General features: G+C 39.9%; 1 protein-coding gene across 19 annotated transcripts in view; it reads right to left on the reverse strand.

Annotated features, from left to right (window-relative positions):
- Positions 1-15009, reverse strand: part of magi1a (membrane associated guanylate kinase, WW and PDZ domain containing 1a) — a 105996-nt gene extending 90987 nt beyond the window's left edge. For 16 of the 19 annotated variants that reach the window (XM_058388826.1, XM_058388825.1, XM_058388821.1 and 13 more), the window contains exon 1: positions 14226-14988. In XM_058388826.1, coding sequence (XP_058244809.1) covers positions 14226-14520 — 295 coding nt within the window. In that variant the 5' untranslated portion in view covers positions 14521-14988. Of the gene's footprint in view, positions 1-14225 lie in introns of all 19 variants that reach the window. The other 3 variants (XM_058388827.1, XM_058388829.1, XM_058388810.1) reach the window with 2 other exon arrangements.
- Between the last annotated feature and the right edge of the window lie 9898 nt (positions 15010-24907).

Here is a 24907-nt window from a genome sequence, read left to right on the forward strand (position 1 = left end):
GAAAAAGACTGGGTTTATGTCTTTAAGATGTTTTATAAAAAGAGTTAAGCACCATCACATAAACTACCATTAATGTTTTCGTTCACAATTTTACCTTGCTGAAAATATGCATGAAACAAACAATTTAATTCTGATGTATTTTGAGGTGGGGCTTTTTTGGTCAGGTTTCTGTGTTTCTCCAGGATGAATCCTGTCATTAGTTGTCTTCCAAACTTACACAGCATGTATTATCTTCCATTAAGAACCATGATACAGAGAAACCTTTAATATAATCTCAGACCATTAGGAGGAGCTGTGCCAAGCCCTATAATGCATATTAATGGAAATTTATTTGAAAATTAAGAAAGAGATATGTTCAATTTGAATGCAGTGGAATACTGACATGGTAACAATATCTTGTCGGAAATTATAGCAAAAGATTTTTAAAATTTTTTCTTGAAATATTAACATAATATATTAGGGCTGTTGTTGTAAAAGATCACTTGCTAGATTACAGACATTAAGAGGTTGAGTATTCTTTCTCCTTTAAGATACATGTATGGTAAATAAAGGTGTAAAATCAGGTTAGAAGGAGCAAGTTCATCAAATCACTATTTTAACCACATGCCTGTGTGTGTGTGTGTGTGTGTGTGTGTGTGTGGGTGTGGAGAGAGGGGGCATGTAGTGTGCAGAAAAGAGCATCTGACCCCATTTTCACTGCATGTTGGTGAGTCAGAAAAGGGAATGCTGGGACAGTTAAGTGACATTCTCTCTCTCTCTGTCTCTCTCTCTGTCTCTCTCTCTGTCTCTCTCTGTCTCCCACACACACACACTGCTGTACACACCCATATAAACACACATTCACACAACTACACAAATATCTGCTGCAAGCTAAATTTAGTTCAAAAGAAACTCATGCCCTGTTAAAGAAATTCAGATGATTGAGGTAGGCAGAGAAGGACAGGCTGAGAGAACTGTGCAGTATGTGAAAGGAGAAAAGGGGGAAATGTAACTGCTCAGCTTTGTGCTTGAACGCCAAATGAATAGATGTAAATGCTTTCTTACACTATTCCATCAAAACACCTGTTTAATACCCTGTTTCTGTAACTTGGTGTCACGTTTTGTCTCTGCAGATTTTATTTCCTCCTCAGTAACCCCGATCATTGACCCTGATCTTGATGGTCAGTGTTGTGATGGATTTGTTGGAGGTAAATCACACCTAGGGGTGATTTAGTGTACGCAATCCAGCATGTTTTGTGGAGGTGGGATGAACCTGGAGATACAGGGAGAACATGCAGACAATAACTTCAGTTCAGACTCGAACCCTAGTGCTGTGAGGTGCCCCTGTGGGCTTTCTGAACATCCTTCACTTTGCTCTTTTAATAACCTCCATTCTTCTGTGAAGGCTTTCCACTAGATTGTGGAGGACCATAAACACACAGTTTGGAGTAGAATAACTCGAGTCGCCTTGCACAGAGCCCTGACCCTAACCCCAACACCTTCTGAATGAAATGGAACGCCGACTGACCTCACTAATGCTCTTAGATGAATCCCCAGAGCCACACTTCAAAATCTAGTGCCATCAAGTATATTCTTTCATGAGGCAGAATTTGTCTATTATTATTATTATGGCATGGATAATGAACTGACCACAGAAACAAAGGGTTCTGTCCTGCCAAACATGTTCCTATAAAACTTAATACACAAAGAGTATGTTAAAGTTTCTAGGTGAACTTTGGGAAGGATAATATTATTCAACTCCTCGTGGCTAGTTTCAGTGTCCAAGCCAATCTACCATGACAACACACACATATACCATGACAACACAGTTAAACACACACACACTCATATATTAATCACTCTTAACCCACACCTAGCCCCAGGCTTAAAAGGCATACCTTTCTGTCTGTAAGAGATTAGTGAGTAGTTACAGAATTATGAAGACATTTATCCGTTAAATAGAGGTTTAGAGGATACAATTTTCAGTAAACGCTTTCAACTTCTAAACTTCTACAGTGGTCTGTCAATGAGGTTGATTAATTAATGAAAAATCCATACATTTTTGAGATTTTTCCTAAGGTGCCAAAGGTGTCATATAACACAGGATTCAAAGTGTGTGTGTGTGTGTGTGTGTGTGTCATAAGAAAGAGATGAGTCTTAGCACCAGGTGTGGCCAGGTGTTCTAAGGACACACACACACACACACACACACACAGCACCAAACATCTCCTGGACAGAGAACAGCTGTGTGTAGACTGAGCAGAAATAAACTCACCGCTAACATGATCTAGAACTGTGTCTGCTCTAATAAACACACACACACACCACGACTGAAGACACACCTGAATTGAAGAAGGAACTTTTCCTTACATAAAGAAAGCCTTACATAACAATTTTTCTTAACAGAGTAACGTCTCACCGCTGTAGAGCTGAAACACTAAGCCTCTGTAGTGTTTAATAACACTGCCACACAATTAGAAATGATGTCTGTAGAAAGCAGACAGTGTTATCCTGTGTGTGTGTGTGTGTGTGTGTGTGTGTGTGTGTGTCTCATCTCACGTCAGATGAAAGGCAAAAGCGAACCAGAAGGTTGATGAGTGATGAGACCTCAGGATTTCTCCTGGTGTGTAATTAAAAGAGTAAAGGAAACTGGTAAACGACACGGAGAGGGATTTCAGAGAAAATGACAGGGAAGTCAGGAAATAAAGAGGAGAGGACAGCCCGAGAAAGAGGATAATTACGGCCACCGGAGGATGCATTTTACGTTTACGGAATATAACAGCTTTTACACCGTGTTACTGCTGATGTGACAGATGTGACTTCTACGTCATTTTCAAATCGGGAGCTCTGTAAGTGATAATGAACAGGGGGAAAAGCAACAAAAATATCCAGACGTAAATGTAATATAGAAAAATAATAAACTCATACATTACTAAACTGTCTATTACACATGTACATTAATACTTTATATACATCTGTGTTTGATGTGCACCTGTCCAATTGGTACCTGTTCATTTCTGTCCAATGGTACCTGAGGTTATGCATGTGACTAATGTGGTCTTGGGAATCAGGACGTTTTAATTTTCTCCGACTTTGTAGCTGAAATGTACGGAGGTCAGAAATGATGTCATTCCCACCTGAAACCTACTGAGACCTGTTCAACATGAGCTCGTTCTCATGGTGCAGTGAGGCAGTAAGCCTGACAGAATGTCCAGGGAGAAGAACAATATATGTGCTAGTGCGGAATTCTTCTATAGTGCGAGCAGTCTTTCCTTTAACCTGAAATCACATAGAGTAGAGTAGAAGTAGAGTGGGAGTGGAGGGAAGGAAATAAGTACTGCAAGAGTAAAGGTTTTTACAGATTGAGCACACACACACACACACACACTCCCACAAGCTCAAATACACATAACTGCACCTTGATCCCTACTGAAATCTCAGAAGAAGGCTGAGCAGGTATAAAACTAAAAGTAGGAGATGTTTAGGTGGTAGGTGTAATCTGAGTATACATCAGGGTCAGTGTGTTGAAGGAAAGATTAGCCGACTGTTCTACCTTTGTAGTGGGTCAGAGCTTAGAGCAACATTCCTGAGATGAAATGAGCGGCAGAGGAACACATTCTGAGTCAATGCGAAGAGACAACGTTATCTACGCTCCCACTGTTTCCACCTTAATATAACCCACTGATAACATGCTCTTACTGTAAGCTTTCCTGCTTTGTTTGGGCTTTAACGGTTATTAGGAGCTGTTTACAAACAATTCGATTTCCACTAACTCTACTGCGAGATAAAACTGTTTATCAATATATTCTCTGTTTAGTTTAATGAGTAAAACGTAAACACGTAAATATAAATATTATAAAAGTCTTTTGTTTATTGTTAAAGATTCATCCAATTACCCAGTCGGTCTTCCATGTGCAACAGCGCAATGCATAAAACCATTCAGAACCAATACAGGCCCAAAGATTCAGTTTATGTTCACAGCACACATCAGATTTCTTTCTCGTGGGATCTACTAAAAGTGTTTGGTGGAGCCTGAACCTTCTCTGACTTCAGATTCCTGATCTAAGCTAAGAGGAATAGAACCCGATGTGGTCCTTTACCATTTCAGTGCATCTGCCTCGAGGGTTGATGTGTTTTGAGATGCTTTTCTGTTCACCACAGGTGTAAGAAGTGATGAGGACTTCCTGTCAGAACCAGACTGACCATTCTCCTCTGACCTCTCTCATTTCCACTCACAGAACTGCTGCTCACTGGATGTTTTTGTTTTCGCACCTTGCTGGGTAATCTCCAGAGAGTGTAAAATTCCCAGAAGATCAGCAGTTTCTGGTACAATAACCATGACACAGTTGACGTCCCTGACAACATATTTCTTCTCCATTCTGATTTTTCATGTAAATATTAACTGAAGCTCTTGTCCTGTACCTGCTCATTGCATTCCTAGTAGCTATGTAGCTAGTAGTTGATTCTGCACAGTTATTATCAGTGGCAATAGATTAAAATAAATAACAATAATCCTGATTTATTCAACGTTTCCTCTCTACTTTCTTTGACTAGAGAGCAATGAAATTTGATGTGGTTTATGCAGTGACATTGCACGTTGTTGTTGTTCTTTCGGCTGCTCCCTGTTTCTGGGGTCGCCACAGTGGATCATGTGGTCCACATGTTTCGATTTGGCACAGGTTTTACACAGGATACCCTTCCTGACACAACCCTCCCATATAATCCAGGCCTGGGACCGGCACTGAGAGTTAACTCCTCAGCGGCTGGGTTAGCGCCCTGCCCGGGAATCAAACCCGGGCCACGGCAATGAGAGCACGGGATCCTGCTGCTGGACCACCAGGAGGCTCTATGCAGTGACAATGCATAATGACTCCAAATGCTAATATTCACTGATTGCTGGTATAATGTTATGAGCTGAGTGAAAAATAAAACACAATATGCTGTTACGGGAAAATGTTCAGGATGGTGTGATATACCAAAGCGACTAAAGATTCTTTAACTCTGACTGTTACAAATTACTGGCTGTGGAGACTCCTTCCAAAAATGATAAACAGCTCACAAAACCACAATTCCAGACATCTGTTAAATTCGAGCGTCCAAGATAAAGATATTAGGATAGTATGTGACAACATTGACAGCGTATTATTCTACATGCACTGAATTAACAGAAAGATTCATATGTAAGCTTAGAATACAAACCGAGACAGGAAAAGAGACTAAAGTGTACAGTGTGGAAAAAAAGACAGACAGAGAGAGTAATAGAGGAAACTGTGCTGACTCAGTGGTTTTCGAAGGTGGGGTATTTTGGGGAAGAGGACGCCTGGCTCACTGGAGCAAAACCAGGAGGCTCCACTTCCCAGGAATGTCTGGCATCCTTTTCTCTCAACAGGGGGTGTAACTACCCTACATCCCTTCCCTTATCTGTCTCTTTGTTTCTCTGACCCTCTGTTAACTCTCTTTCCTCGTCAATATGTCACTGTCATGTCTCACCCTCTCTCTCTCTCTCTCTCTCTCTCTCTCTCTGTAATGATCTGATGACTATCAACGCTAACTGCATAATGTATAGATATCACTCTGCACACACAGTATGTAATTCCACAGCATTAAAACCAATTGCATGTTCACAGATTTTTTTCCAAACCCACCATAAGCTTTCGGCTGAGGCTTCTAAACCACTTCCTGTCTGTGGTTGAAGGATGAAATTTGGGCTCTAAATCTGACTCTAACCACTAAATCTAAAACTACATGAAAATACAGGGTCAGGTTGTTACTCAATAGCCGGTGGTTTTTGTACTCGTGTCTTTTGGTCTACGTGGTGAGATTTGGTAGAAACTCTTCCAGGTTCCCTTTAATTTACACATCTCTCATTTTACAGTAAACTGACATGTCTGTGTTTAGATCATGAGCTGTGACAGATTTAACCTAAAGTGCTACAATGGCAGAGGAAGGACAGATTTGCCCGTGGAATTGCTCTTGATGCTATTTCAATGATAAAACAAAAACAGGCATAGTTAGGAATAGCCTCTGTGTACACTGAGAGGTGGAGGAAAAAAGGCACAGTCTAAGTGTACAAACATAGAGCTTAAACCACACACACACACACACACACACACACACACACACAGTAGCCTTGATTCAGTCCAGACTAAAAGAAATCACTGCTCCGAATCATATATTCATATTCAGTGGTAGAAAACTTAGGATTCAATGGATTTTAATGTTGTGAGTCAGACAGTGGTACAGGTTTTTAGCAGCTCATGGATTTTAGATTCCCATGAAATCATGATTCATGTTGATAGTCCAGTGGTGAGCGAATTTCCTTATTTTCATATTGTTTTTGTTAGCGTCTTTTTCGTTTTAAGGCATGCCGCAGTGCTGTGATGCATAATGTCTGCCCTGTGTGTGAAAATGTAATGTCCAACAGCAGTCTATTTCTCGGACACCGAGTGCAGCACGATGGCATTATAAATTAAAAATTCTGCTTTAACAAATGGCAAAAGGACAACAACATGATACAAAAAGTAAATAGCTTGAGGTTATTTATGCGTGTTTCACCTCTTGTCATACTTTTGGTTGGCTCTCTCTCTCACACACCACTGGCTGTTACAATAGGAAACACCTGCATGGAACAACCTTTGAGCCCGATCTGTTTCCGCATGGTCACGCTTTTATTTGCCAGGGCTTTTGATCCTCAGTGCACCTTGACAACGTGTGTTTCACGTCAGCGATACTCCGGAGAGTTCTACTGCAGAAAAACAGCGCAGGCCACTCGGTCTCATGATAGCCATTATCAGAACAAGACTTACATTGTTCACATTGTTCCAGCTGCTGGAAAGTGTAGCAAGAACTCTCTCTCTCTCTCTCTCTCTCTCTCTCTCATGAGCCCTTTTGACCTCTGAGATACACTTTTAATTCATATCCATAGTAGATACTGCACAACTTAATATAGACTTATTTACTCACTTAATATAGAATAAATATTGACTTTTTTAGTTAGGCCTTTCTTTTGGAATTGTAGCTGAACTGTTTTGGCCACTTTTGTGATTTTAGCTGTACAATCTGGTGAGCACCAGGTTCATGTGTTTGCTGTTTTTATGATTTTCCAGCATCACCAACAGTCACGCAGTGAAGAAACAGCGTTTGGATGCAGGCTATGAACTTATACCTGTCTCATATAAAAGAAGATTTTTAGCCACGGGGGCCGGTGTGAGACATGCTATTTTATAAAAAGTGAATAAATTACAGCGCTCCATTGCTATGAAAGTCTGGTTTATATATCGATGATCATGCCTGGGCTGAAGCTGTTTTCCCAGGCTTGAAAACAGCATACACATTCCACTGGGGGGGGGATGCAAAACATTAGTCACATGACCGTAATTACCTCAATCTCTTGTTTACACTCCCATGTGCATACAAACACCTACCATCAAGACGAGCATGTGAAATGGGAAGGGGTGTCGAGGTCACTAATAACTGAGAAGAAGATAAGACAATACAGGGCGTTTTAACACAAATGGTACGACTGTATTATATGCTGTTTCATTTTCTAAACAGGAGCATGAAGCTCAAGGTTAACTGCGCTTGTTTATCTACGTTGCTACTTACAATTTTCTATTTTCTATAAAAGCAAGCCATATTTTTCCAAACACCACATACACATACACACCTGAGCTCAGAAACTCGCTGTTGCTTAGTGACTTTCTATTTGTAATTTGAACATATAGAGAGCAACATGTGTGTGTGTGTGTTTGTGTGTGGTTTGTTATGGTTATGAAATGGGAGATTAACTGTAATATTATTGCAACATGCTACAATACAGCAATAGCCACTCTTAACACTGTTAATGATTTCCCAAGCTATAAAAACACCCAGAGCTATTCAAGGCCATGTGAAGCTGTGACACAAACACAGGTGTGTGTGTGTGTGTGTGTTTGTGTGAAAGAGAGAGAGAGAACGTGTGAGCGTGACATTAGCATGACCAATCGATGACATGAACTCTTCTGTTGGAATGTGAGATGAAAGGAACATTTTCAACACATTATCATGTATCCTCTTAACCTCTTGTCCATGTGTTCACTATTTGCAGTCTCTCCCAGGTCACTCGCACGTTCATCTCTGTATACAAGTCTAACAGGCTCTGTCACAGAACACTGGTCACTGATAATTCGTTGGAGATATAAGCATGCAATCCTGATGCAGACTATGTGTGTGTGTGTGTGTGTGAAAACATCCGTCCGTCCATTTTCTGTAGCACTATTATACAGGTTTTAACATCCAGTCTGTAGTTTGTTACTCATGACTTGGGTGGAGTTGGTCAGTGTGCTCTGTGGCATAATTTACCATGACGTTAAAATCATATGATCACATTGCTCATGAACTTCAGGTCCTGATCGTTTGTTCGTAATCACTTCATCTTGGACACACAGAGAGTGTAAGGAGAAGCTTTCACACACTTCCATTCTGCATGCACAGGGCAGGAAAATCGCCTTTGTTCACTCATAGAGAAACGTTTTGCTCGAGAGTCGAGATTAATTTGAAACTTTAAGGAACACGGCGTATGTTCCCACGATTATGATTGGTCATTCTCTACCTCAGTCTCTATTGTCAAAGTGGCGGTGATCACAGTGAATTTCAATTCAGTGTTAACTACAACTACAGACTGTACTAACATGTAGCTAATGTATACTTTATAACATGTACGAGGTCAACCTTTGCTCCCTCTAAGATTTAAAGTGGGTGCAAGGTGAGAATACACCATGGATAGGATGCCACACACACAATCTACACCTGCAGTCCTGTTTTTAGGAGCTGGAAGGAAACCAGAAACCCCGGAGGAAAGCCACATTCACGTGGGGAAAAAACATCCACAGAAACTCCACACAGTCACAGACCTCGAACCTGGGGCCCTGATGATGTGTGCCAGCATTGCTACCCTCTGCACCATCAAATTCATCATTAATAATCAGTTACATTTATGATGACCACAAATGACCGTCACTGACAAAAGCTTACAAACATGTAAGATCTCCCCAGCAGGCACTAAAAGAAAAAGCTTATTAATGCCAGAAGATCATCCTCCACTCTCATCATCTTTTGCGCTTGCATACACACACACACACACATGTACAACACACTTGTGGGTCAGGCCCATCGTGGTCCCACAGAGTGCATCTCCAGAAATAATTGGAGCCACGTGATACTGCAGGCTGCTTCTGTACATCTCATCCACATAAGTGAGTTTAGAGAACATCACAGTGTCAATACTACTTTATTAAAGCCTTCACATGTACATATATTTTTATGTGGGTTTGTTTAAGTATAGAGGTACATGTGCCACAAGTCCTAAGACATATGACCATCTCTGTGTGGTCACTTTTTAGTCCAGGGCTGCTGATTAGCTCCACTCATCTCACTAATGCCGGCCATGTATGGGGTTTCTAGATATATGTACTCCATTTGTCTTTGTATTTAAGTGCCTCTTAAGTGTGTGTGTGTGTGTGTGTGTGTGTTTTGCATGTCTACTACAAGGTGAACGTTTTACTGCTGGTCGACAACATGTCCTGAAGAGAATGTCAAAACAGCTTGTTGTCGAACGTCAGAAAAGAGTGCATCTGTTTTGTCTGTGTGTCTCTCTCTGTCTCTCTCTCCAGCTCTCTGCTACTGTCTGTCTGTCTCTTTCCAGCTCTCTCCCTCCCTCTCTCTTTTAATGAATGTGTGTCTCACCGATACTTTCTTTCCCTCTCTTTTTTGCATCTCTCCCTCTCTTTTACTGTCTGTGTATATCTCTCTGTCTCTCCCTCTCTGTCTTTGTCTCTTTCTAACTTCCTGTCTTTGTCCCTCTCTCTGTCCATGTATGTGCGTGTCTTTCTCTCTTTCCCTCTACCTCTCTTTGTTACAGTCTGTGTGAACAACTCTGCCTCTTTTTCCCCACGGTCTGTGTGTATTTTCTTTAATTCTCTCTATCCGTTACTGTCTGTGTGAGTCTTTCTACCTCTCTCAGTAACATAATACTGTCTATATGTGACTGTCTCTCCCTCCCTCCCTCTCTCTCCCTCTCTCTCTCTCCATATCTGACTTTCTGCCTGGTTCTCTACTATCTGTATGTCTCTGTCTCTCTCTCTCCATATCTGATTTTCTGCCTGGTTCCTTACTATCTCTCTCTTTCTGTCTCTCTCTCTCTCTCTCTCTCTCTCTCTCTCTCTCTTTCTCTGTCTCTCTCTCCATACCTGACTTTCTGCCTGGTTCTTTACTATCTGTGTGTCTCTCTGTCTCTCCATATCTCACTTTCTGCCTGGTTCTTTACTATCTGTGTGTCTCTGTCTCTCTCTCTCTCTCTCTCCATATCTGATTTTCTGCCTGGTTCCTTACTATATCTCTCTCTCTCTCTCTTTCTGTCTCTCTCTCTTTCTCTGTCTCTCTCTCCATACCTGACTTTCTGCCTGGTTCTTTACTATCTGTGTGTCTCTCTGTCTCTCCATATCTCACTTTCTGCCTGGTTCTTTACTATCTGTGTGTCTCTGTCTCTCTCTCTCTCTCTCCATATCTGATTTTCTGCCTGGTTCCTTACTATATCTCTCTCTCTCTCTCTTTCTGTCTCTCTCTCTTTCTCTGTCTCTCTCTCCATACCTGACTTTCTGCCTGGTTCTTTACTATCTGTGTGTCTCTGTCTCTCTCTCTCTCCATATCTGATTTTCTGCCTGGTTCCTTACTATATATCTCTCTCTCTCTCTTTCTGTCTCTCTCTCTTTCTCTGTCTCTCTCTCCATACCTGACTTTCTGCCTGGTTCTTTACTATCTGTGTGTCTCTCTGTCTCTCCATATCTGACTTTCTGCCTGTTTCCTTACTATCTGTGTGTCTCTCTGTCTCTCTCTCCATACCTGACTTTCTGCCTGGTTCTTTACTATCTGTGTCTCTCTCTCTCTCTCTCTCTCTCGCGCCCCCCCATATCTTACTTTTTGCCTGTTCTTTACTGTTTCTCTCTCTTTCTCTCTGTCTCTCTCTCTCTCTCTCGCGCTCCCCCCCATATCTTACTTTTTGCCTGTTCTTTACTGTTTCTCTCTCTCTCTCTCGCGCTCCCCCCCATATCTTACTTTTTGCCTGTTCTTTACTGTTTCTCTCTCTCTCTCTCTCTCTCTCTCTCTCTCTCTCTCTCTCGCGCTCCCCCCCCATATCTTACTTTTTGCCTGTTCTTTACTGTTTCTCTCTCTCCCTCCCTCTCTCTCTCTCTCTCTCGTGCCCCCCCATATCTTACTTTTTGCCTGTTCTTTACTGTTTCTCTCTCTCTCTCTCTTGTGCCCCCCCCATATCTTACTTTTTGCCTGTTCTTTACTGTGTCTCTCTCTCTCTCTCTCTCCCGCCCCCCCCATATCTTACTTTTTGCCTGTTCTTTACTGTGTCTCTCTCTCTCTCTCTCGCGCTCCCCCCCATATCTTACTTTTTGCCTGTTCTTTACTGTTTCTCTCTCTCTCTCTCTCGTGCCCCCCCCCATATCTTACTTTTTGCCTGTTCTTTACTGTTTCTCTCTCTCTCTCTCTCGTGCCCCCCCCCATATCTTGCATTTTGCCTGTTCTTTACTGTTTCTCTCTCTCTCTCTCTCGTGCCCCCCCCATATCTTACTTTTTGCCTGTTCTTTACTGTTTCTCTCTCTCTCTCGTGCCCCCCCCCATATCTTACTTTTTGCCTGTTCTTTACTGTTTCTCTCTCTCTCTCTCTCGTGCCCCCCCCCCATATCTTACTTTTTGCCTGTTCTTTACTGTTTCTCTCTCTCTCCCTCTCTCGTGCCCCCCCCATATCTTACTTTTTGCCTGTTCTTTACTGTTTCTCTCCCTCTCTCTCTCGTGCCCCCCCCATATCTTACTTTTTGCCTGTTCTTTACTGTTTCTCTCTCTCTCTCTCTCATTATATCTGACTTTCTGTCTGATTCTTTACTGTCTGTGTGTCTCTCGGTCTCTTTGTAGCTGTGTGTGTTTATATATATAAATACATATTCTCTATCTCTCTCTTAATGTTTGTGTGTGTATCTGTATATACACTGGATATAAAAAGTGAGGTAAACATTGCAGGTTACTGTGGGATAAAATGAAACCAAGATAAATCATGCCAGATTTTTTTTTACCAAACAAATAGAAATGCCTTAGAAGGAAAAAAAAATTACCTGCTTCATAAGTGAGCACACGCCTTAACTAATACTTCAACCAAAAACCAAATCCTTTTTTAATTAAACCTAGGTCACAGACTTAGGATCCCATCAGCCTAAGAACTGTGGTTTTTTGTTTGTTTTATTGTTTGTTTTTTTTAATCTATATACAACAATACATAAAACAAACAGGGGAAAATAAGAGCTAGTTGAAGTGCTTCGTGAATTGTGGAAAAATAAATCAAATGAACTGTATATTAAATGATGCAGAATAAATAATATAAAGAAATAAGAAGAGCTAAATGCAACAAGGACTTGTTTTGTGTGAGTAACTAGGCATCAGTGAGCTCTTCCGATTCATGATGTGTTAATTTGTCTCAGTACCAGCAAAGTCTTTTGCTACACACGCTACAAAAGTACATACTTTTAGTGCATGGTACAAGTAGGCAAACTGAGACGCAGCAGATGTGTAGAAAATCCTACAGAGACAGCTGAGTCATGTCCCATATGATGTACTATACACTATGCAATTTCACTACGCACTATTTACTGTAATGCCAACCAGGCTAGTAGCATCACAAACGTTTTTATTTGCTAACTGGCGGTATAAATTGCTTTCCAGTCAATGACAAATGCAGACAAATGCACTAGCTAGCTTTAGACATTTATAAATTTTCAGCCGTCTTGAAAATCTTTTTAATCATCCAGCGTCAACACCTGGTAAGCAAAGTGATGAGTACTGAGTGCATGAAGTGTCCAACATTCCACACTCGAATAAGTGACATCCGGTTACTACATCTACTTCTACTTCAGTGTGAACACAATATTCAGTCACAATATTTTTACTACATAATGGCATAGAATAGTGCATGAGTATTAGATTTTGTACACACTTTAAGTACACACTTTTAAGTCCATAATATACACCGATCAGGCATAACATTATGACCACCTGCCTAATATTGTGTTGGTCCCCCTTTTGCTACCAAAACCAGCCCTGACCCGTCATGCACTGTGTATTCTGATACCTTTCTATCAGAACCAGCATTAACTTCTTAACAATTTGAGCAACAATAGCTCGTCTGTTGGATCGGATCACACGGGCCAGACTTCACTCCCAACGTCCATCAATGAGCCTTGACCGCCCATGATCCTGTCGCCGGTTCACCACTGTTCCTTCCTTGGACCATTTTCGATAGATACTGACCACTGCAGACTGGGAACACCCCACAAGAGCTGCAGTTTTGGAGATGCTCTGATCCAGTGGTCTAGCCATCACAATTTGGCTCTTGTGAAACTCACTCAGATCCTTACGCCTGCCCATTTTTAATGCTTCTAACACATCAACTCTGAGGACAAAATGTTCACTTGCTGCCTAATATATCCCACCCACTAACAGGTGCCATGATCATCAGTGTTACTCACTTCACCAGTCAGTAGTCATATTATATCGGTGTAAGTTGATGAACTGGGGTTTAATCAGAATGATGTGATTGATGACAGGTGTATGCTAATTAGTTTAAACACAAGCCTGAACGTGATTGGTTCATGCAACCTGATATTTTTCTCTTTTTTTGTCTAGAACCTTTTTTGTTTGTTTGTTTGTTTATTTGTTTGTTTTGTTTAGTTTGATGATACTACACCACATTAAGGATGGAAAAGATCTGGCATGATATTTGTTGGTTTCATTTAAAATGGCATTTCAAAGAGGGGTGTGTAGACTTTTATATCCTCTCTCTCTCTCTGTCTCACTCTCTCTCGCTCTCTCTCTCTCTGTCTGTCTCTCTCTCTCTCTCTCTCTCTCTCTCTGTGTCTGTCTCACTCTCTCTCTCTCTCTCTGTGTCTCTCTCTCACTCACTCTCTCTCTCTCTCTCAGTCTCTGATTCTCTCTCTCTCTCTCTCTCTCTGTGTCTGTCTCACATTCTCTCTCTCTCTCTGTCCTACTTTTTGAGAAACGTTCTCAAAGGCACTGAAAAGTCACCTGCTTCGTCATGCCTACTTAGCTGTTTATTATGTTGGTTAATCTGACCCGCAGTCCCACAGCAGTCTTCAGAGAAGTCCTGGCTAAAGGCTGCTGTTAACAGTAACACTCATGTTTCCTCAGCTCACCTTGTCGGACTGTTTTCAGTCGCACGGGGTCTTTGGTGTTGTCCAGCAGAGAGAGCACGTCGTACAGGGGCAAGCCGGACACGGGCAAGCCCTCGACCTCCAGCAGTATATCTCCTTCAGAGAGCTGACCGTACTGATAGACCACATCCTTCGTCAGCGCGGAGATGTAGCTGAAGTGTCCGCTCTGTGCCCCACCGCGCAGCTCCACACCGAACTCCCCGTCACTGCCCCTGCGTACAGAGCTCTCATTCACCCTGCTGCACCAGTGGTTTCTCTTCTGGATGGTTTTAGACATGTCCACTATAATCCAGTTCAGGCCGGACTCAGTGTCTCAGTGTACACAGCTCACGTGAAGAAACAGCGGAAACTTCAGCTGAACCGGACAGACGCTCAGGCTGAGTCATATTACACTCTTCTGTTAGACACAAACAATATTAACTCATAAAAAAACCTCCAGCAGAACGGACGTGATGTCCAATACACTATTCCTCTATATGGCGTGATGTTTTATTAATATATTGCGCGTGACAACAACTTTATTTAATTCTGAAGACTTCTGTCACTGCCACTTTTCCGGCATTCCTAACTTTCTGACAAATATTACACTATAGACAATTTTTTTTTACAACTTTCTCAAAATGTTTCTAATTTATTTTACCTTAGACGCGATAAAAAAAAAACGGCTTTTCTGTTTAGTTTCCGCGTCTCCTGAGCAGGGTAGCCTTTAACCCAGCGCTCGCGCTCTCGGCTCTCGAACTGACGGTGAACAGGCGGCGCATGCGCACTGCTTAGCTTTGCCGAAGTTTGCCGAAGGAGAGGGGAAATCCTGGGCTGAATCCTAAATAGCAAACCTATTACCCTTTTAAGTGCACTACAACCTTGATTAAATGACGGCTTCTAAACCCTATGTAGTGGCCCTTATGTTCATTAGGAAAGCCATTTAGGATACACCCTAGTCACGCCCGTCCCAGGGTCCTAATGCTATCTCATTCACCAGGTTTAACTTATTTGAATTATTTTAAACAAATCTATTTATATATAAAACACACACACACACACAAAGGTTAAAAATGATTTTGAGTGTTTATTATCTATATTATATATTAAGTATGTATATAATGTTTGTTCTATATAAAATTAATTATAGTGGCATAGGTGTCATAGCTTTTGACCAAGTAAGTTGTAAGGCATTTATTATTAAAATTCTTCAGTTTCATTACTTGGTTTCATGTAAGAGAATATATTTCACATATTATCTCAAGTGCCATTCACATACCTTAAATGTACTTATTACTATGGCTATTATTGTAAATGAAATAATCACTATTGATTATATACTATAATAATTATTGTAAATGAAATAATTTTATTTATAAAAAATAATAAAAAATACTATATTTTTGCAACTCTGTGTGGTATCAATGTAAGGGTTTTTAAGTGTTTGGATTTTTTGGATTTAATAATAATGCATTCTAAAATAGTATTTAATAAAATATACTATTTTAGAATGCATTATATATATATATATATATATATATATATATATATATATATATATATATATATATATATATATATATATATTTTTTTTTTTTTTTTTTTTTTTTTTTTTTTTTTTTTTTTTTGGTCTGGATTTCCAAAAGCTAGAGCACTTTTTTGCTTGTTAAATCTGCAGGTTTTACAGTTTCCAGTTTATAATTGATCTTCCATTCTTCTAAAATATATAATCAACTATTTTCATCTTATTTTGTGTTTTTGTGATATACAGAGCTACTATAAGGGCAACAGGCTTGACAACAGCAACAGTGTTTAGGATACAGAGGCTTACGGCATTTTGGTGCATTATTCCCACCTCCAGAGTCCCTAGATTGAGCCTGAGTTCAGGTCTGTGTGTGTGTGTGTGTGTGTGTAGAGGTTCTCATGCTGGTAACATGCTGGTAAGTGGATTGGCTATGCTAAATTGCACTTAGGTGTGAAAGTGTGTGTGCTTGTCAAGAACTGGTGTCCAATCTAATGCAGATTCCTGCCTTACATCCAGTTTTCCTGGGCTTGGCTCCAGCTCCACCGCAGCTCTGACCAGGAAGAGTGCAATATTTTACTTTTAATCAAATCTGTGGACTTACTAGTATTAAATCATTTGTAATATTAAATAAGCAAATATGATTGAATAAGGACATTATAAAATGATTACACGGTTAGATTTCTGTCATTTTATATTATTAAGGTTTTTTTTATTTCTAACATCCTTGCCATTGTTGATCAAATGCCTGATTGCGATACTAAAAATTTATTTTCTTGTATTGCTCGTATTTATTATTCATTTTATTTATTTTTGACTTGGAAAATGGCATTAACACTGGTGGAAAGGGTAGTGATAGTTCTTCTTGGTTTTTCGTGGTAGTCTCATAGGTTCTTCAGCTATCTTGTTTATTTAAAACATTTGGTAGTGGTGGTGGTGGGGGGGCTGGAAAGTTTGGATGGAAAGTTTACATTTCTTTATAATATGCACATATTGTGTGAAAGCTAGAGGAACACCCTTGATGGGACCGCACACACAGACACACTTATTCATGCCTAGGGGCAACTTAGAGCAGCTAAGCCACATACCAGTATGTTTTGGGAGGTGAGAAAAAAAACAGAAACCAAGAGGAAGCCCATATGGTCACAGGGAGCACTTGTGAAACCCCACACAAACAATATCTCGAGCTCAGGATCGAACCCTGGACCATAAATCTCTGAGCCACAGACATTATATGATGTACTACAGTTTGTCTAATATTAAAATATTTCCTGTAAGACATTTTAGCCATGTGTACAATTAATTGTGCTATTAAGATTCTATTCGTTTTATTAGTAAACTATAATGTAATACCATAATAGTAACATGAAAAATATAATATAATATAATCTGTAATTATAGTAATATCTTGTAGTAGTAGTTAAATCAAATATGTCTAGTGTGTATGTTCATTAAAAATGCTCAAGATGGTTTTGGCATTGCTAGAAGTGTCACGTCTGAGTTCAGTTATAAAGTCATTTATAATCGTTATAATCATTTTTAGACAAAGTCAGACTGTTTACCTTACAGACAGAATAAGCAATATCTCAAAATGACTGGATGGCAAACAGAGCTTAGGTGTGTTCTGATTTATCGTAGGCACTCCTAGAAACCTGAACAATGAACAAGCAGATTTCAGCAGATATTAATTTTACACTAATTCCTTCCTTTAAAGACTTTTTGGATATTTGTATTTTTGATGAATGTACACTGATTTTTGTGCTTTGCTGGTCCACATGTTGAGACACAATAGCAGACACCAGAAGCAGGAGTGCTGAACTGTAGACCTTTGGTTAGCTCTGTTATGCATAACACATGAGGCAACACATATGACTAAGAAATGTTTAATCCAATGTTCACACCACACATACAGCGACTCGCAGTGGCCAGCCGTTTTTAATAAGAGCTGGCACAACAGCGACTGTTGGCGATTAGATGTGGGCATGTCCAGTGATGTAACAAAGTGTATATATATGTATATGGCAGCAAGTGAACAATTTTGTACTCAAAGTTGATGTGTTAGAAGCCGGAAAAATGGACAAGCGTAAGGATTTGAGGCCCAAATTGTGATGGCTAGATGGTGAGTGCAGCTCTTGTGAGGTGTTCCCGGTCTGCAGTGGTCAGTATCTATCAGAGGAGCTACTGTTGCTCACATTGCTGAAGAACTTAATGCTGGTTCTGATAGAAAGGTGTCAGAATACACAGTGCAGACCAGTCAGGGTGCCCATGCTGACCCCTGTGCACCGCTGAAAGTGCCAACAATGGGCACATGAGCATCAGAACTGGACCACGGAGCAATAGCTTGGTCTGATGAATCACATTCACAATTACATCACATGGCTGGGTGTGTGTACGTCGCTTACCTGAGAACACATGGCACCGGGATGCACTATGGGAAAAAGGCAAATCTGGGGAGGCAATGTCATGCGTTGGGCAATGTTCTTTGGGTCCTGACATCCATGTGGATGTTACTTTGACACGTACCACCTACCTGAGCAATGTTGCAGACCATGTATACCGAAACATGGAAACAGTATTCCCTGATGGCCTCTTTCTGCAGGATAATGCACCGTGCCATAAAGCAAAATGGTTCAGGAGTGGTTTAATGAGCACAACAACATGTTTGAGATGTTGACTTGGCCTCCAAATTCCCCAGATCTCAATCAAATGAACTACCTATATATATATATATATATATATATATATATATATATATATATATATAAATATATATATATATATATATATATATATATATATATAAAGTTGTATTTTAGATATATATATATATATATATATATATATAAAGTTGAATTTTAGATACAAATGCAAAAATCTCCCTCCAGAATGTAAATGAATGAAAAGCAATTACTTAAAAATGTTCTTATGTATGGACCATGCTGTACAGAAAAGAATGAGAGGATAATAAAGACATTAAGAGGTGCCAAGCCCTGCACTGATTTAATGAAAGCCTTACGTCTAAACGTTGCATCTATATTTACAAGGGAAAGTTACTTGCATGCAGATTCGATTTACCCAGATGTTTAAGTTTGACTCCCTGTTCAGAATATGGAAATCACCTCTGTGTGGTTCACACCTCTGAGAGTGTCATTCGATATTGTGCCACTACTGCCTGAACACAGGAACAAGAAAAAATCAAGGGATAGAAAATGTGTACTTTAAGCTATTATATAATAAAACATTTGATAAATATAAAATATATGATTGCAATTTTTTTTGGTGCTGTCATATACGCACATGTATATGTATATAATATTACCAGTCACCAATTCCATCACCACCATCAACACCATCACCATCACCACAACCAGCACCATCACCACAACCAGCACCATTACCCCAACCAGCACCAATAACACCAATGCCATGACCAACACCACCATCAGCACCACTGTTAACACCACCACTGTCACTATAAACAGAACCATCACCATCAACACCATCGCTACCACCATCAGCACCACTGTCACCACCATGAACATCATCACCAACTCTATCATCACCACAACCAACACCATTAACACCAACGCCATAACCAACACCTCCATCAACACCACCATCAGCACCAATGTCACCACCATGAACATCATCCCCAACTCTATCATCACCACAACCAACACCATTACCACAACCAGCACCATTAACACCAACGCCATAACCAACACCACCATGAACACCATCACCAACTCCACCATCACCACAACCATCACCACAACCAACACCATTAACACCAACGGCATGACTAACACCACCATCAACACCTTCACCACCATAAGGCACCACTGTCACCACCCTGAACATCATCACCAACTCCACCATCAACACCACCATCACCACGACCAGCACGATCACCATCACCAGGACCAGCAACATTACCAACAACACCATCATCACCAGAGCCAGCACCATTACCACAACCAGCATCATTAACACTAAGGCCATGACCAACACCACCATCAACACCATCACCATCAGCACCACTGTCTCCACCATGAACACCAACACCAACTCCACCGTCAACACCACCATCACCATCAGGATCACCACAACCACCACCATTACTAACAAAGCCATGACCAACAACACCGTCAGCACCACTGTCACCACTACCACCATCACTATAACCTGCACCATGATCAACAACACCATCAGCACCACTGTCACCACCATCACCACAACCAGCACCATTACAATAACCAGCACCATTGCCAACAACTGAATGACCAACACCACCATCACCACAACACCGTCACAACCACTATCACCAACTCCACCATGAGTACCACCATCAGCACTACTGTCACTACCACCATCTCCACCCCATTATCATCACCACCAGCACCAGCACTACCTCCACTAAACAATTATATTACTATTACCACCACTGCTGTTCATGCCTTCTAGAGAGGGCATGCATAATATATTGTCTATATATTGCTTTCTAAACTAGGCTGATTGTTTTGTGCAAGAGTGTTTCGAGGGAATCATAGCGCTGCAGCTTCCCAAATGCAAATGTCTCTTTAAAACAATCATTTTTTTTCCCAAACTGCCTGGAAACCCAAATACACAGGATCAATGCAGCATAATTAAATATTAACCTGGCAGTTGAACAGTCTGATTGATTTTCCCTTCTGTTGAATAAACACAGTCTTTATTACATTTCTCCCATGAGACTGCAATGCCATAACATTCTATTAACCACACACAGTATAGCCTGCTACCCATATCAGTGTTGATCCATGTGAAGTGTCCATTTAGGACACCAGGAAATAACACTTTCCTCTAAATTTTGAATTCCTGTAACAAATATGTTGTATAAAGTACATTGTAAATACGGTTTTGCTAACAGCCTTCAATTCAATTCTAAAACATTTTAATAAGTGATATAAAACAAATATTCTTTCATGAAGCTGTAGGGTAATATCTCAGTTGCATTATTAACCCTGTATACGATTGTAAAATGAAATTAGTGTTAAAACACTCTTATGTATTCCAAAATATTGCATAGTATACTCAGTATATTAAAGACTATTGTGATCTTCCATACAGCACTATTGTGTAAACATATGCTTTGATGGACCTCAGGGAAATCAGTTGCCAGAAAATATACGTCCCTTCTAAATAATGCAAAACACACCAGATGAATAGCGTGAGGGCTAGAATCTCATGAGAGCCTCGTGATCTGGACAAGTGGAGTGTGGAAAACTGCTTAATGGCTATTTTTTCCCTTTCTTTTCTATCTGCTTACATTTATGGGCAAACTGTAGGTTTGACTCATCAACAAATGAACCCAGCAATGTATGAATGTGAGGAAATGAAATTAAGTATAAAGATGAACGGACGATGATAAACTGATGAGAAAAGGGTGACAAAAAAAGAAGGAGGAAGTGCTGGAGTGAAGGGGAAGGGACAGACGAGAGCCGTGAGAGAGCGAGTGAGAAAAATGAAGCCATGCAAATTGAGCTGTTATTAGGTAGATATGATTTCCTACCTTTGTAACTCTTCAATCTGCACCTTATTTTGCTTAGACTCAGTACTGTGTTCAAATGGAAACGTTTTATTTATTGTTTTTATTTCGTTTATTGGTTGCGTATAAGGACTGAAATGCTGAATTCGGGTCAAAATGCAATACGATCCACTTTGAAATCAAATCTACTCTGTTATGTTGGGTCGCTTTGTGTGGCGCTGATAAACGAGAATAGTAGATGTTATCTCACACAGAGTTCTCTGCCATTGAGTCAACAGTACAGGAGCCATGCCAAAACATCATCCAATCACAAGCCTTTACTGAATTCGAGGGGGTGTGCTTAAGTTGGCAAGGAAATTTCAGATGGCTTTTGTGAAAACAATGAACAACTTTCGGCATGTGATGATGTAAGATATACTACTCTAACTAACTTCTGTTAGGGTTTCTAGGGACAGTCTTGGGCAGATCTTTTCCATCTTTTTTGCTTTTCTATTAATGAGAAATCTCTTTTTTTATGAACATAGATTTGCATTAGCATTATAGTCTTCAAGTTTATATCTTGAGCTAAATCAAGCTTCCCATAGTTATATCATGCAGGTTACAACTCCAGGTTTAGACTTTCCATATACACTCACTGTCCACTTTAAATACACAACTGCATATTTATGAAGTTATCTAATCAGCCAATCAGGTAACAACATTGCAATGCATTAAAACACTCAAACAACTCATGCCCATACTGGTCCGGGAAGTCTAAAGTAACTCAAATAATCATTCTTTACAACTGTGGTCAGCAGAAAAGCATCACAGAACACACACCACACCAAACCTTGAGGTGGATAAGCTACAACAGCAGAAGACCACATCAGGTTCCATTCCTGTCGGTCAAGAACAGGAACCTGAGGCTATCATGGGCACAGACTCACCATAACTGGACAGTTGAGACCAGGTTTTCTTCATTCCAGTTTCGATTAGCCTGTGCTCATGATAGCCTCAGGTTCCTTTCCTTGGCTGACAAGAATAGAACCCAATGTTGTCTTATACTGTTATAGCCTTCTATATTTCCTGCAAGTTTCAATGTTCTATGCATTCTGAGATGCTTTTCTGCTCACCACAGTTATAAAGAGTGATTATATGAGTTACTTTATCCTTCCTGGCAGCTAAAAGGATAATCTGACCCCCCTCTTATCAGCATTCTGCTCTTTGTGATTTGACTTTTTGTGTCTGCATTCAGTGACAGCCCTCGAAAATCAGGACCCCAGGGAAGCACGTCTTGCCGGTCCTGTAGCTACACCTCTCACAACAGTTACCTTTAGTGATCAGTTCATGTCAATTTTAAAGTGTGGTTTGTTTTGGTATCATGTCTCATGATACCACTTTTAACTAGCAGTACATCCTCTGAACAAAGGAGGCACCTGTTTCACGTAAAAGGAGAACAATTACATATTTTGTCTGATCATCAAATGCTTAGTTTGAGTCTACTTCACTATTTTGTCACTAATAAGACCAGAGACGGTCAATGAAATTTTCATAAAATCTATAAAGGCTTGAGAAAACTTGTCCCTTTCGCACTTCCTTTAACTAACTGACTGCATAACTGTCTGGAACAAAGCAAATGTAGATCTGCTACACAATGTTTAAAAAGTCATGTCAAAGTATAGTATCCTTGCTATAGCGTGGTTCAAGGCTTCATCTAGTTGACAATCCTTGCCAACTGTCAGTGTCACTGACCGCATCTTCTCATCGCGCAGCTGTCCCTCATCACTTTAAAATGCATGAGGTTGTATCCTGCTGTAATTTTTTTATTCCCATACTGCTCCACTCCCAGTGCACAGACACTTGACTCTTTTCCATTTGAAACGACACACCCAGCGGAGCTCCATCAAGGTCACAGACGCCTGCATGAGGATGAATGATAATTTATGTTAATTAGGGCAGATATATAATAATGATAATAATGAGGCCAGCCTCTCACAAGCCATATTACCTTTCCTCTGAGTAGACATCATGGGGGGCTATTCTCCATCGCTCTCTAATATCTGAAGTATTTAGCCCTCGGGACAAACTCACAGACGTACAGATTGCCTTTTCATGAGCAGAAATCACTTTTTAATTGGAAGGAGGTATTAAAATGAGTCCAAACCATATGTCACCCGCTGTCAGTTTTCAAAATAACACAAACTTTACGTTGCTGAAGCTTGTAAATGCTTTTTACTGAGAAATCGTAGTCTTATTGTTCTGTGAATGAAATCTTATGGTTATAGAAATGTCATTGCTGTACATAAGCAACTGGAGAAGCTGAAGATCATTTATTTACAGTTTAATGTTTAATATCTGAATGAACAATTTTCAAAAAATAGTTTTAAGATATAAGGACAAGAAATGTATGGACACAGACTTTTGTTTTTATGCTCTGTGATTCTGGACAATCCACAAATACTGTTATTCTTGACTAATTTTAGGATGATTCTGAAAACACCATTTATTATCCATGTATACTTTACATTATGTATTTTCAATGAATTAATTAATCAGATGTATAACTACAAACTCAAATTGCTTACTAATTTATTCATTCATCAATTAATTTGTTTGTTTTAATAATTCTTTCTTATTTTTTTTTCCTCTTTAAGTGTGATTCTTGTGGTTTTGTTTGTTTTTCCCCCATTTTTTTTTTTTTTGGTCAAGCATTTTAGACTTCTTTTTGAATAGAGAGCTGAACTCAAAGCTGCTCTGAACCCACCTGCAAATTTGACTCAGTTGTAAGACAGGAAGTCTCGTAGACAGGACGTGTAATTCTACTGTACACTGATCTAAGATACGTTTTGTTGTCTCTGTTCCATTTAAAGCTCAGGATAAGCTCAGGGAAAACTGATCTGGAAACAGGGTTCAGGGGGAGCTGGTCAGATCAGTGTGGGGATGTGTTGGCTATTTCAGAAGCAGGATATCCTGTCCCAGCCTTGTCACATGACCAACACAATGAGTAACCAGGATGTGTGCTATGGCCCAGATGTTTTTATTTTGGCCTTGCTAAACTTTTTTTCCGCTTAGACATTTGCTTGTTTGTTCAGCATTTTACAATAATGATTGTCTCCAGTCTCGGTTTTTGGCCAATTCTCTGAGGAGACATATTATTATTTAGCGACATTAACATTTAACTTCACAATGCAGATCTAGGACTACTAGTGACGTGGACTTCATGATCTTATCTTTAGATTTTTTTTTATTTTAAACAATGAAGGGCTGCATATTGTTATGCAATTTGAGTGAAAATTACTTTCCTTAATGTGAAAATAATCTCAAATGATTCTGAAAGAAATATTAAATGAAACACATTTTATTATTTTGCTATTTTTAATAAATGTGTACAGTTTGAAACGTCTACACTGTCATGTAGATAAATATTTTTATTTATTTATTTTTTACTTATTTCCCTACTTATTTAATTTTATTTACCTGTTTCCTGGCACCTGAGGTTTTCTTAAACATTCCAATTCATTAAATATTAAAATAAGAAATTATATGTTTACATAACCTTGCAACACGTGCATCAGTATAAATGTAGAAACTATTCTGCCATCTGCTGGTCAAACTGTATGTGTACATAGAGATACTATCTAAAGAGGTGGTTATTCA

This window comes from Hemibagrus wyckioides, linkage group LG05, assembly GCF_019097595.1.
Source record: "Hemibagrus wyckioides isolate EC202008001 linkage group LG05, SWU_Hwy_1.0, whole genome shotgun sequence".
Classification (NCBI taxonomy): domain Eukaryota; kingdom Metazoa; phylum Chordata; class Actinopteri; order Siluriformes; family Bagridae; genus Hemibagrus; species Hemibagrus wyckioides.